General features: G+C 31.4%; 2 protein-coding genes across 2 annotated transcripts; both read left to right on the forward strand.

The window, feature by feature from the left end:
* Positions 1-3,846: 3,846 nt before the first annotated feature.
* Positions 3,847-6,492, forward strand: LOC118040595 (probable pectinesterase/pectinesterase inhibitor 35). The gene is made up of 2 exons (XM_035047570.1): positions 3,847-4,973; positions 5,647-6,492. The coding sequence occupies exons 1-2, from the start codon at positions 3,911-3,913 to the stop codon at positions 6,318-6,320; spliced, it is 1,737 nt and encodes a 578-aa protein (XP_034903461.1). The 5' UTR covers positions 3,847-3,910; the 3' UTR covers positions 6,321-6,492.
* Positions 6,493-12,182: 5,690 nt separating this feature from the next.
* LOC118040588 (transcription factor IBH1) lies at positions 12,183-12,689 on the forward strand. Its single transcript, XM_035047559.2, has one exon. It carries the CDS (start codon positions 12,183-12,185, stop codon positions 12,687-12,689), a length of 507 nt encoding a protein of 168 aa, XP_034903450.1.
* Positions 12,690-15,654: the final 2,965 nt, after the last annotated feature.

The raw sequence follows: 15,654 nt of genomic DNA on the forward strand, positions 1-15,654 counted from the left end.
TTTATAATCAAAGTCTGCATTTCTTCAGAGAATATGAACCTCTGGTTCTTAATAAGAACAAATGGTGGGTTATGGATAATTAATTTATTAGGATAATCCATTACATGTACACTACGTTTCCCTCCTTTCGTCCCAATCAAGCCACATTATCGTTTTCTGTCAACTTGAGACTTAAGTAGGTCTCCTAATCAAACACTCCAAAAAATATAAAGTAGGCGGCTAAAGGGACTCGTTACTAGGGCTCCGATATTTTTAGCAAATTACTCTAATTTTCGTGTACTGTGATTTTCTCTCGAGCCCTTTCATTCAAAGAAAAGGTGTTCGATATTTAGCAGGCTCTCCTTTTCAATTTAAAAACTGGATGCAACATCGTTAATGATTTCTTTCGTTAAGGAAAAGCTTTCTAGTTGTAAAGGGAAAAAAAAAAATTAAGGAAAGTACAAAAGATAGTCCATTAGGATATGGCTTTTAAAGCAAATTCCAAACCAGTAAAAACAACACTGGATAAAAAAAAAAATCGAAGCTAGGATAAGAATGGTCATTTCCATATATAATAGTAGCGTGAAAAGAGCTTGGGAGAACTGATCCTATTGCTGGTAGAAATGTGTTCATTAGTAAAACCCATATAATTTATCTTTAAATTAAAATTAAAATATAGTTGTTAAAAGAACCATTTTAACTCAATAGCTTAAACTATTAGGTGAGGTTCGAATATATAATTTATATTATTTTCTAACACACCATCTCAAGTGAAAGTTTTTTGAGCTTGAAACTTGCATAGACTTATATTACTTTATACTTGATTTTTATAAAATAAATAGAGATTGTGAGATTCAAACTCGTGATTGCTTGGTCATCAAGGCTCTGATACCTTGTCAAAAAACTATCTAAACCCAATAGTTTAAATTGTTAAGTGAAATCTCAATATATGATTTATATTATTTTCTAATAATAATGGCTTATAATTGTTGAAATGTTGAAAAATTAAGTATTTGTTGTTGTTGTTATAAGAGAAAAGTTGAAAATATTTTCTAGTTGAATAAGAGTCAGATTTTGATGCTGATGGTGTTCTTATTTTGGAGTTTAAAGATATGATAAAATTAAGTCACAGGCAGCATTTTTCTATAAATAGCTAAAACATATATTTTACAAATTTAGTTCAGATATGATGTTGTGATATCACCTGTCGAAATCTATAGTTAATACAAGTTTTTCATCATATTTCTACTCGGTGAAGTCATCATATCCTAATTCATATTATGAGACATTGCAATAGAAAACCAAAAAAAAATATTTTTAAAATAAAATAATAGATGAATTCCATGATGGTACATATAATATAGGCTAAGATATATCTGACACCTATGACCCCATTGATGCCATCATATATGGCTCCACGTATAATTACATAAATAGGTCTCACATCTCTATTAGCAAATTAATCTAAACCTTAACCACCATATCTCAATCCATATTACGTCAATCCATGGTATCTTAGTTCATCACAAGCATTATGATTGTTTTTTTTATTGTATTGTGACTTATTTGCATTAATGTAAGTTTAACTAAATTTTTAATTATACTATGAATTTTATTTTTATTCCATTTATTGTTGTCGATAAAGTAATTTTAAATATTATTGTATGTTGTGTGTGTGTGTGTATCCTACTATTTTCAAAATATCTAAAAATAATTAATTAAAAAACTATTTGGATAAAAAGAAGGATATAAATTAATAAAAAAAAAACATATAATGAACAATGAATTTTCCATTGTTGATTATAAATATTTCATAAATCAACAATTCATTGCTGGTTATATGCAACACATGTGTGTAACATATAATCGGTAATGGGTTTTTCTGTTGTTACTGAATAATAAGCAATGAAAATTTCATTTCTAATTATAAACAACGACTAATTTGTTGCTGATTGACAAATCTACAATACTATGTTGATTTCATTGTTTTTTTTATTTGATAATTTTAGTTTTATCTGTAACTAATCATGTAGTTGCTAATAGCTCTATTTTTTTAGTAGCAAAAGATGCAATAGTTGTCAAGACTTCTTCAATGGGAAGGATCTGTGCAAGGGTATCAACGGTACCCTGATGAGGATGATGCTTGTGGTGCCTTTGTTCAGGCTGCAATTCTTAATGGTGAGGGTAATAAGTCACAGGCCAGTTTATACTTTGGTTTGGAGATCAATGGCAGAGTCATGACTGTATTGATTTCGAAGATCGAACACTACCATCCCCACCAAGAAAGAGCAAGTTTTCTCCACCAAGAAATATTGTATTCAAAGTATTTATTTATTTTAAAATAAAGAAATGAAAGAGTTCATTTTTTTTTGCTGTGAACTCAAAACTGAGTTTTTCTTTAGTGGAAGTTCTATATTGACAAGTCAAAGTCTGGACATGTCAAATAATTTTTCTGACGTAAGAAAATGCACAAGTTTGATGGATAAGCTAAAGTTTTATTAGAGTATTCTACGTGTCTTGTTTCCTATAAGATTCGTGAAGTCTTCCTTTCAATGGAGGGCTCCATATCTTTTCTTCCTAACAGCGTGCGATGAAATGATGGACTCTTTCATACAGCAATGGATGCCATAGAGTAGGGCAGAAGAAGCACAAGCTAGCATTCCAAGTGGGACGTCAGGGTCAAGTCGGTAATTAGAGCTCAGAAGCTTTCCACTTGTTAATTCTCTAGCGGGACCGAGAATATGTCCAAATTAAACTTAGAATATGATGTTTGAGATTTTTCTTTATTTTATAGCTTATTTTAAAAAAATAGTTAAAGACTGATTATTGAATTCTTCTTGCATGAACCGAGGAACCAAACAGCAGGCAAGCTAGACGAGAAAACTGGGTTCTGATAATTTTTCATCATAAAAGATAGAACATCTTCCCAAACAATAAAAGTAACACAAGAAGCAAGGCCTTAATTAGAGAGCTTGACGAGCCTTCTTTTTGCTGGCTAATCCTCTGACCCATTAACATATTGACTCCAAAATCATCCATGTATCTTAGAGAACAGTTCTTCTCTTAATTTAGATAAAAGTGGAACTTTATTCCAAGAATAAGCTCATAGATCCCAAGAGCACAAGAAGTCACCAAGAACTTGATCAAATGCATCCCAAAAGGAACAACAGCACTCAAGAAAGCCAAACAGCGATCACAGATGTTAACATCTTTTGTTTTTATCAGCTACAGGTGACTCAAGAGTCGTATTTCTGATATACAATTATTAGTCACCGAGAGAGTAATTGAAAGAAACTAATATTGAGACTAATATACAAACTTGAAGTACTCTTGAATATATAAATATATGATCGATCTGAGGTTTAGATTATTTGATTAATAATACCATGTTAAAAAACCAACTAGTTTTAAAGAATATAATATAAAATCATTCCTGGAATTTCAATTGATAAGTCTTCTTTTTTGTTTAACCAAATATAAACAGAACTCGACCAAATGATCAGAAGTTGACTTCTCCCACCCTTCAAGCTGTGAGGTTATTAAGAATGGTCCCTGCTATAAAAAGTGTTATTCACCGTGGTTAATTAATTTCTTCGCACTTTCTGGCAGCTAAACTCACTTCCTTGATCTAGGGTTAACTGCAATGGCATCGCGTTGGAATTCATTAATCTGCAATGGTCCCATCATCAACATCACTAAGCCAGCAATACTTCTATATAATGGCAGTAAAAATTAAAAAAAAAAAATGGAGCTTTTCGAAGCTTTTATTCCCCTAATTGATAATTAATTAAGGTGACCATGACATGAATTTTTTCCGTACAAGAAGGATGCTGCTGTAGGGATGGTCACTCCTATATATACTATAGAAAGTCTGAGGTATTCAAGCATCCATTACGAATCTCTTATCCTAACAAGTACAAATAAGTACACAATGCCAAAATTCTTCGATGCAAATCCTAGAGACAAAAAAACCTCGTTCATGGCGGCCTTATCAATGCTTCTTATCATCAAAATCCTTTGCCTGGCTACTTTTGCAGAAGCAACCACTTCAAAACCTTTGCCATCTCACTTCGCAAAGTTGTCTAGGTCAACAACAGCACCCGGAGCTTCACCATCCACTGATACCTCTCCGTGTAGAGGCACCCCTTACAAAGCAGCCTGCCAATCTCTCCTCCTGTCATTGAATACCAATAATAATGCTGATCTTCCTAAAACCTCGAAAGAACTCTTTGATTACTCAGTCCATTTCACCTCAAGCCAAGCTCACTCAGCCATAGACCAACTCGCTACCACATTCCTTGGCCAAACCTACCAGGAGATTGACATGACTCATCTGCCTGGTGGTGGCATGAGAGACTGCATGGAGTTGCTTGATGATACCTTGGACCAACTCTCTAATGTCATCAATCGCAAGAATGACCCTACCCACACCCACAACGATGTCCAGACATGGCTTAGTGCTGCACTTACCAATCAAGAAACATGCAAAGAAAGCCTGCTTGAAAATGTTAAAAAAACTCATTTAGAGAAGTTTGACGTATTAGATTCCATGGCAAAAAACTTAAGTCAATTTATAAGCAACTCTCTTGCACTTTATGTGTCCAGCTATGGACTCCCTAGTACTAGTCCTCGTGGTCGGAAACTGTTGACGGACCAAAGTAATACCATTAATGATTTCCCAAGTTGGGTATCCCTGTCGGAAAGGAAGCTTCTAGAAGCTTCTGTAGGAGAGATAGAAGCCCATGCAGTGGTGGCAAGGGATGGGAGTGGGACCCATACCACCATTGCGGAGGCGATCAGGCAGGTGGTGGCTTCTCTGGATGGTGAGGGTAGAAATGTAATTTACATCAAAGCCGGGACTTATAAGGAGAACCTCAACATCCCTTCAAAGCAGAAGGACGTGCTTTTAGTTGGCGATGGGAAGGGTAAAACGGTCATTGTCGGTAGTAAAAATGCCGCAGATGGTTCCACAACTTACGACTCTGCCACAGTGGGTACGTATTTTTTATTACGTACTTTTGAAATGTTTTTTTTTTTCCTTAACAATTTTACATGTCTGTATAAAAAAAATTTAAAAAAAAAATCATCTATATCATTAACCTAACATGCTGGTGATTTATCTTGATAATCTAGAAAATAAATTTTACCTCTTTTATTATTTAAGTTATATTATTATCTGTTTCCGTTGAATTTATGACAAAACTATGAACGAGACTTTTTAAAATATTAAATATATATATATATATATATATATATATAAATGTCAGATAATCTTCATTTTATATTTGAAGCTTTTTTGTTACGTGGAAGTAATCTTAATTTTATAAAATATAATTAATAAATATTTTTTAGATTTTTTGTTTGTTAGGTAGAGGTCTTGAATCAATATTACCCAAAGTAACTCTTAATTTAAACCGACTCTGCTCTTATCTTGAATTTTTGGATGCATGGTATCAAGAAAATTCTGGAGCCAAGACAATAATAATTTTGAGATTGATCAGCGTGCGTGGGGATGGGGATGGGGATGACAAAAGTCATCTCCTTCCCCCCACCCCAACGGAACTGTGGGACGCATGCATTGCATTATAATTAACTGGGCATTAATTGTTGATTTTTTGCCATAATTTGTTTTTTGTGCAAATTAAATATGAGTCCGTGCTTGATTAGGAGTGATGGGGGATGGATTCATCGCGAAAGACATAACATTTGTGAACAGTGCCGGTCCGAGCAAGCACCAAGCTGTTGCCCTTCGAGTTGGCTCCGACAGAGCGGTGATCTTCCGATGCTCCATCGATGGTTATCAAGACACTCTCTATACTCTTTCCAAACGACAATTCTATCGAGAAACGGACATTTATGGCACAGTCGATTTCATTTTTGGTAATTCAGCGGTGGTTTTCCAGAGCTGTAATATTTTTGCCAGGAACTCCGGCAAAGGCCAGAAAAATTATGTGACGGCGCAGGGTCGCACTAGCCCTGATCAAAACACAGGCATTTCCATACAAAACTGTAAGATAGAGGCGCAGTCGGTCACATATCTTGGTAGGCCATGGAAGGAGTACTCTAGAACAGTTGTAATGCAGTCCTTGTTGGATGGTTCAATAGATCCTGAGGGCTGGTTTCCTTGGGCTGGTGGCTCCTCCCCCAAGTCAATCTATTATGGTGAATACTCGAACTCAGGCCCCGGCTCCTCTACTTCCGGCAGGGTCACCTGGCCCGGTTATCATAGCTCGCTTACCTCCGAAGAAGCTCAAAGGTTCACGGTTGGTAGTTTCATTAGCGGGAATGTTTGGCTGCCCCCCACCGGAGTTGCTTTCGATTCTGGGCTGGGTGGTGGTTAAGGCTCGAAAATGGAAACTACGATGGGGTCCAAATGTGTTATTTTATTATAGCTGTCGTCTTTGTCCTATCTTCTCTATTATCTTGTTTTTGTTTTGTCAATATGCAAAAATAATTTTATGCCCAAATGTAATTCTCCATGTTCAAGTAATAAAATTTCATTTTAAGTGTAAAGATATATTAAAAAATAATATAAATTATATATTCAGAATTTACCTATTAATTTAAACTTTTGAGATGAAATACTTATTTGATAAAGAACTCTCCATGTTCAATATATTTCTCGTTCCTAATGGTTTAGTGATGCGACCAATCGAATAATTTAACAAGTGATAAATAAAATAATATGATAATTTAAATATTTAGTATATCATAATATTAAAACTTTCTTTCTAGTCCACTGGAATATTAAAAAAAAAATCTTTCATCCAAAAAAATAAAATATTTTCACACTAATAAGTTGAAGAATTTTGCATGAAAGTGATATATTTAATGATTGTTTGGATAGCAATTACTGTTCAAAATATTTTTATTAATTTCAATTAAAAAATAATTTAAAATTTTTAAAAATATTATTTTTATTGTCAAAACAAGAAAATTAAAAAGCATGACTTTACGCTAGAGTACAAGAGAAAATATACAAGTACTTTGAAAAAAACAACTAAAAAGCAATTAGAAACACATCAATCTATTTGATGTTCAAATCAGCTAGTTATAAAAGAGAAAATGAAATAAAGGAAAAAATTGTGCATGTATCTTTCATAATGATGTGTTTGTTTCAGCAATAATGTATATTATGATGAGAGGTTTGCCTTTCATTTCTAAATTCCTAGCTCTCTTATTTAGACCATTAGTGCAATGGCAGCTTGGTAATTTTTCTGTTGGGAATTTTATCCCACGTCACTAAAAGTACTCCAAACTATTATTTCACTCCTAAATTAGTTAACTTATCACTTTAACCCCTTCTTTTTCCATTTTTAACAAATTAATTTGCCTTTGCTGCTCAGGCTACTGCTATTATTAATCAATTAGTGTTTTATATTGTGATACAGTTACTTTAAAAAAAATTATCTGGAAATGCATCAAAATAATTATAATTGCTTTTATTTTTAAAAAAATTATTTTTGACATTAACACATAAAATTATCCAAAATTATATAAAAAAAAATTTGTTTTTTTTAAATTAATTCAAAAAAATTTAAAAATACTTTTACACTCTGTATTTGTTATCCATACGTTCTTTTGGGCAGTTTGCTTTTATGGTTTTTATCTCTCTTCCTTGCATTATATTAGCTTTGGGTCTGGGCCTATGGCCTAATATATGCTAATTCCTGGCCCATTGGCTTACTTGCCTTGGATGACCTGTGATTATAACACTGCGTTTTCACTTTTCAGTTAGCAGCCCAATTAAAAACAAAAATTGGAGTTGAAGCCCAAGCCATACAGGATAATAGAAGTCCATGGGCCAATTAGCAGCATACACATTAAGAGATCCAGATGATAGAATTATGACCCAGTTTTGTTTTATATATAGTAAAAGACACATCCAGAATTCTAAACTTTAGGGTTTATTACTCTTTTATGAGCAAAAAAATTAAAAAATCAATTAAAATAAAAAATTAAAAAAAAATAACTAAAAAACTGAATTATTAAAAAAATCAATTAAACCGATTAAAATTTTAAAAAAAATCGACCGGTTCCATTCGGTTTCAATTTTATAAACTTGAAACCAAAAAAACCAAACAGAACCCAAACTGAAAAAAACGAGTCAAACAAAAAAATCGAGTTAAACTAGTTTTTTTCATAAAAAAACAAAACCGAACCGGTCGGTTTAAATCAGTTTCTATTTTTTTAAAAAATAAATATTCAATTTAATTATTATTTTTTATATATAAAAACTACACCGAACATCCTTATCACACACTAAGTTTTGAGAAAGTAGGCTTTTGAATGTGGGGTAGTCATAATTGTTTTTTTATGGGGTCAATCAAAATTATCTTTTAGAAATGATTTTCGTGGATATAATTAAAAACGATGCACCTTGTGATTTTCGTGGATATAATTAAAAATTATGAAGTAATATATGTTTAATTTGTTTTGAGAATTTTAAAAAAGACTTAAACCGTCGTGATTCAATTTGTTAGGTTGGCACATAAAGTGTTTTCTATATATAAATCAAAATGCTTGAAAAATAGAGAAGAAGAAATAGCTATTGTCTTGAATATTTGTTATTATAAGAAAACATGGCATTTGATTTTGAAAAAAAAAAAAAAAAACGACTTAAGTGATCTTATTACATGTAAATTTAGTAAAATAAACCCAAAATCCTCCATTATCATAATATATACCTCAAAGAATTTTCTTTTTAATCATCAATATAAATTAACAACATAATAAAATAAAATTACAAGGAGACAGAGATGGGGTAATGTTGATAGGCATGCTACCTCATCAACATGCCTATTATATATGTGGAGATTATGATGTTTCTAACATCAATGCTGTAGCGCCACATGATGAGGCTTGCTTTGGTGAGGAAAGAGAAATTTCAAAAGAGAAGAATTAGAAGCCAAATTCATTGAAAGAGAAGGCATCAAATCATTAGGGATTAAATCCAGCTATTATTCGATGTTTGATACGAGTTTATTATTAAATTATATTGAGAATTGACTTGATAAAAATCATGTTATTTTATTGATCAACTCACAATTAAATTGATCAGATCAAATCTAGAATATTTGATAATCTAATAAGATCAACTCTAAATATTTTTAAATTTTTTTGTTCAAACAACATCAACTTTTTAAAAATTAAAAGCATAAACAATATCACTACCTAATAAATTTGGGTTAACATGTCAATTAATGAATTCACCGTCCAACCTATTAGATAGCCTTAAATATGGTCCAACATTGAATAATACTATTAAATTTAATTTTTTTGACGGAACATCAAAATCATAATTAGACATTTAGCTTAAAGTTCACAATAGCTCACACGACCATGTGACAACGGAAGCACTTTTGGAGTTTTATTATATAGTAGGATAGAAGCATTTATGCTATGTATATGCTTTGTAAAGTAGAGCGAGAAGCACCAAAAAGAGGGAGAATTAACTATGTCTTTTGATTCTATTTGAACCTATACAAAAATAACTCGATCGACCTAGATAAAAACAAAGCCGCAAAGAATCCCTTGATGAAGAAAAATGGTATTTGGGGGATTATAAAAATTAAAAAGAGCCTCACTTACCCAATCCACTCCATCTATCACGGTGATGGTGTAGTCAAGAGTGCGTATATTAATTAGAAATAAACCTTGAAATATTGTATCAAAGAAAGAAAATAATGGATTTTGCTCTATTTTTTTATTCTCTTAATGAAAAATTGTGTCTTTTACTTTGAGAATTATGTATGTTTTCTTTTGGTATATTCACAGACAAATTATAGTCCTGTCAGGTTAATTTTGTTAGTAGCATCAATAATACTCTGTTGATTTATTTTATTTTTTATTTTTTCATTGTAATTTCCTTGATATATACCATAAAAATATTATTATTAAGGTTTATCAATGGATTTAGTGAGAGAAAGTTTGGTCGGTAAATATCACTGGAAAAATTTTATTGATATTTCCACTTGTATTTGTTAATTTTTTAATAGTAATTTAAGATGAGTTAAATTATCTATCCTCGCAAGCTTTTTAGTTTAAGTAAAGAAACAACTCCAGTTTTCAATACTCTGTTGTCAAAAGAAATTACTCTTTATCAAGAATAACATACAAATTTTAGTTTGTAGTTTATTTTTATTTGTATTTGTATTATCAAAAATAAAAAGTTGAGTAAACCTGAGAAATAATATTGCAATTACAGTACTCGAAAGCAAGTAATCAAAATTATTTTAACTTCAGATGATTGATCATTTAAACTAGAGATCTCATAAGAAAAACAGAGAGAACACCGGTTCAAATCGAACTACAACTCATCAACAACTAACAAATAGTTTGAAAATGTACTTTCAACAATATAACGAGATACCTATTTATCTTGTCGGGATATAGATGTCTTACGAGGAAAGGCAGGGGCAGTCGACGAGCAATTTAGCAGCATATTGAGGTTACTAATATATATATATATATATATATATATATATATAGACGAAGAGGGCTAAGACAAATAATCAACAAAAAGCATCAATTGACAAGTAAGTAATCAAAGATTAGATAAGGGGAAAAGGTTCCCATTAGACAAGTGGGTAACTGAACCATGTGCGATCATGTGGTTGTTGGCCCTTGGCGGCCCCACCAACCCTATTCCTTTTTGACAGGGAATTTTTTTACCCTTTTTCTTAAAAATAAATTTAAAAAAAAAAAAAAAAAAAAAAAAAAAAAAACAAGAGCCAGTTTGCTTTCTTTCTTTCGTGTTGGCGAGTGCACTCAACGCTTGGTTCTCAAAGGCCTAGAAACATGGCACGTCTTCTTCCCAATTCAAACAGTGGGGGCTCCTGGCTGAATTTCGTTTCCATTAATAAAGCAAGAGGGGCGGCACGTTCTTTACATGGTTTTTATTACACGGCGGACATGGCGTGAACCCCACGTCCCCTAAGGAAATAGAGATACGGCACACTTTTACTATGGCCAAAGATGAACTTGGTAAGAAGGCTTGTGAGAAGCCACGAGAAATTTTTTTTTTTTTTTGAGTAAATAGATTAATAAGGATGTGTCTGATTGAGAATATCAACTTAGTGTCGATGTTATAGGTCGAAAAATCATTTTAAATTATTAGATGAGATTACATAATATAATTTATATTATTTTTTAATATCCTCTCAAATAAAAATTTTTAAACTAGAAATTTGTACATGATCACACTACTTTGTGGTTAATTTTTATTAAATAAACGAGGATGATGAGATTTAAACTTATGATAACTTGATCATCAATATTTGATACTGCAAAACCCCCGAATAAATCATATTATGTTAAAGAATCATTTCAATCCAATAACTTAAGCTATTAAATAAGGTCATTAAATATAATTTATATTATTTATTAATAATATTGCAAGGAAGCTAGTTTAATAATAAATTTATTGATAATGAAATTTAACAAAGGCTTTGGATTAATGGTGAATAGGTTTTGTTGTTTTAATTTTGTTATTGTGGAGGTTTGAATCCTAAAAATATGATAAGAAGGATATTTTTTTTCATATATAAAAATATATACATCCATTTAAATATAAATGATATATTTAAAGCTCGATGGAAGAAGGATTTAATATTAGGGTGATGGAATCTATTTCAAGAGTACTCTAAGAGCCAGAAAAAAAAAATTATCGATGAAAAAAATTATTTAGGTGCCGAAAACATAAAGGCTAAAATTCTCTCTAGCCGTCCAAATTCAATCCCTTCCACTCTCATCTAATATTCCTTCCATATTAGCTCGCTCGCTCTCTCTCTCTCTCTCTCTCTCTCTCTCTCTCTCTCTCATCTCATAATTAGCTCTCCATACCCATGGAAGAAAGCCTTCTCTCTCTTTCCTCGGCTTTTTAGAATATTAAGAGCTGATTTGTGTGCGAGTGTCAGAGATGGAACTTTGGCTTTTGTCCTTTGGAAGCAAGAGGCCCCCTTTGTGTCAGAAGAAAATCCTAACATCCAATCTCAAATGCTCATTTGTCCCTCTTTCACCCCCATAAAGTGACTTGTGTCAGAGTTAGTTAGTAGTTAGTACTAGGATTTTCCGGATAGTTCATTCACGGTACTATACAGCTCCTGCTGCTATAGTTTCTATATAAATTCCTGCTATAAAACCCTAATATTGCCTTCACTGTTTTCTCTGGTTTTTCTCTCCTTGAAGCTCGGTTTACAGCCATGACTTCAAAGCATGTAACAGCTACAGCACACATGGGGTCGATTAAGAACAGGTTTGCCCGTAGATTTCTCAGATCCCTTCTGAAAGTGAAAAGGAGTGATAGACTAGGCACTGGTACCGGTTTCCGATCAAATGATGAAGAGATCAGGAAAAGGAATGCTCGGAGAATAAAGACCGCTGCTTATAGATCGATGGCTCGTGTAGTTGGGCCAAGAAAAATTTGGAGTCGAGCCCTTCTTTTCAAGCTTAGAAACCGAGCCAGAATCCAGGGAGCTGGTTTGAGAAAGAGATGCGTGGTTTCTAAGAAGAAGAGAGTTCTAAGAAAGGAAAATAAGGTGCAGGTGATCTCAAGAGAGCCCAGCCGTGCTGATAATCTTCGGAAGCTTGTTCCTGGAGGGGATTCGATGCATATTTGCAGCTTGTTGGATGAGACTGCACACTACATAAAATGCCTCGCTACTCAGGTTAAGGTGATGCAAAGTATAGCCGATCGGTTCATACTCTGAATGATGATCAGATGATGAGTTGCATGCATGGTAATTAGAATTTATTGTTTTTATATACATCAAAATCGAAGTAGATATCGTAAAGAATAAAACTACCATGTCATGTTCTACAAGGAAAGGATCCAGATGATGAGTGTGTAAACAGGTAAATTCTCTAGATCTATATATATATATATATATAAATCACTGTACAGTAATATTTTTCTGCATCTTGATGACAGATGTTAGCCAGATCAGGGACCAATCGTACCAAATGGTTTTTGTTTCTTGTGCATAAATATATTATCTGACAGACAGGATATCGCTTATGTTTTTTGTATTTTCTCCCTCTCTTCCTGTCTGCAACATAAGCTCAAACTGCATCTTCACTTTTTTTAGATTTCTGTAACAATTTTCCATAGCTTGCACATCAACGATTATATATATATATATATATATATATATATATATATGCAGGCCGATTGTAGTGTATAATGTTGCAGGTGGCAACATAATAAGGAACCTGTATATGGGACCAACCAACCTATCAATTTATACTTTCTATTAGAAGATCTGATAGTGAAAAACTTGTTTATAAAGTTAAATAATTATCTAAATTCAATAACTTAAGCTTTTAAATGAGATTTAAAAATATAATTTATATTATTCTCTAATACACCTCCTTAATTGAAAGTTCTTTGAGCTTAAAATTTAAGCAGGTTTATATTAATTTGTGTTTAATTTTTATCAAATAAATAAAGATGATAAGATTTGAACTCGTGACATCTTAATCATTAAAGCTCTGATATCATGTCAAACAATCATCTCAATCCAATAACTTAAACTTAATATTAGCCAATATCAGCCAGGTCGTTGATTAAAAGATATATATATCTATATATGCACAGTTTTCACATCCTGTAATGTTTGATGGATGATTCGAACAATTTACAGGACCCAAACCTAGATTCGTTCAATAACAATGATATTGTGTGGACGGGGAGCTTGTCCAGAGTCCACGAATTTACTAGCGAGGGGTCAGTCGTCATCCAAAAAGAGCAATAATAATTACAGAAACTAAAAGGGAAACATCTGCACTCATCGATCCTGCGCTGTTCATCATTTCAACATTACTAAATTTAATTTGTAGTATTTTCGACTATATATTCTACCCTACAGTAACTGCAGAGAGTGCGAAGCAGTTAAGATCTCAATTTCAAACTTTGGAGATGGTGGGATATGAGATTTACAGATGGAAAATGACTAGTTTTTATTCTACAGTCGAAATCCTGTTCAATATGAACAAGAAGCAAGTTTCTACATTAATTAACAAATTAATTGGAGATAATTATACAAAGAAAGGGAGTCCTTGTGGGTTTAGCAGCTGTCCAACTGTTTTGGTTACATATCAATTCTCCAAATTTAATTTAATTTAATTTAATTGATCTAAACTTCCTGCCAACCATCAACCATGCACTAAGATGTAAGCTTTTTCATGAATATTCTTGTATCGACATGGATATCAGAGCCTTCTTATGTAGAGCTAGGCCTCGAAAATACCTCCTAACATATATATATATATATATATATATATATATATATATATATATATATATATATATATATATATATATATATATAAAAAGAGGAGCAAGATGAACCACAACTAACTGCGATTGTGAATAAGTACGCTGTCACTCTCGTGATCAAATTTCAAAGCAATTCTTTCTTAACTTTATGCTCAGACAAGCATTATATACATGTAAGAAGTGGCAGCTAGAATCTTAGCAAGTTTTGTTTACAAAAATCCGTTCATTATGTAGGAAAAAAATTAAAAATCACGGTGATATATATAGTTTGATGACAAGAATTGCATGGTTTCCGTATTTTAAATTAACTTAATAATACACTATTTTTTTAATTAGATATATGGGTTGCACGTGAATTATTCGAATATTCAAAATATTAAAGAATACAGCATCCATGACTTAAAATAGTTTGAAGAAACATTCAAAGTCTTTTATTTCTAATAGCTAAAAATATTATGAAAATGATAGGAGATTTTTTTTCCCTCCAAATTACAGAGGAACTGGTGAGCAATGTAGTCTTCTTTTTATTTTAATTGAATCAAGTATAAAATTTGAAAATTATAATCTAAAAAAAAATTGGATATTGAATCTGAAAAGTAAAAGGAATATAGGATACATAGTATAAATGGGGAAAAAAGTTTATATTAGGAAACACATGTTATGAAATGAAAAAAAGAAAACAAAAACATATTAAAAAAGTTATAGGAATTATACATGTATTAAATAAGTGTATGATGATTATTTAAACAATTTAAGAGTATTATAGTTTTTTAAAAGTATTTAAGGTATTATCTTCGATCAAAAGTTTCTATAGAGTTTGTTCTTTTATATAAAATTATAGTTATGTCATAAAAAGTTATAAAATAAATTTAGTGAATTTATTAATATTCTTATTAAATGTTTACACACACATGTTTGTTATAGAAAGCACAAAACCCATAATAATAATTATTTTTTAAAAAAATGGTGTCCTCTCGGGTTTTTTGTTTTGTTTTTGTTATATATATATATATATATATATATATATATATATATATATATATATATATATATATATATATATATATTACAGAACTATTTTAGGGTTGTAATCGTTACCTTTATTCTAGGGTTGTAATCGTTACCCTTACTATTATATATTGCCCTACATATAATTTTATTTTTAATTTATTTTATTAAATATTATTTAACTTTTACTTAATTTTCAAGCAGCCATATGACATTCTTTTTATGACATAAATAAGCAGGTTTTTTATACAACCCTTTATAATTTTTTATTAAAAAAATAGTTGTTTTTTTTATGCATATCTATTTTTATTGTCATATGATTAAATAAAAAATAGATTTCAATAAACAAAGTTATTAAACTCAACCAAGTTCATGATCTGATTTGTAGA

This window comes from Populus alba, chromosome 14 (assembly GCF_005239225.2).
Source record: "Populus alba chromosome 14, ASM523922v2, whole genome shotgun sequence".
In the NCBI taxonomy this organism is placed as follows: Eukaryota; Viridiplantae; Streptophyta; class Magnoliopsida; order Malpighiales; family Salicaceae; genus Populus; species Populus alba.

Excerpts from the sequence above, each read along its gene's own strand:
- LOC118040595 (XM_035047570.1), top strand. The coding sequence starts at position 3,911 with ATGCCAAAATTCTTCGATGCAAATCCTAGAGACAAAAAAACCTCGTTC. Across the intron at positions 4,974-5,646 it reads TTACGACTCTGCCACAGTGG|GAGTGATGGGGGATGGATTC; the intron begins GTACGTATTTTT and ends GTGCTTGATTAG.
- LOC118040588 (XM_035047559.2), top strand. The coding sequence starts at position 12,183 with ATGACTTCAAAGCATGTAACAGCTACAGCACACATGGGGTCGATTAAG.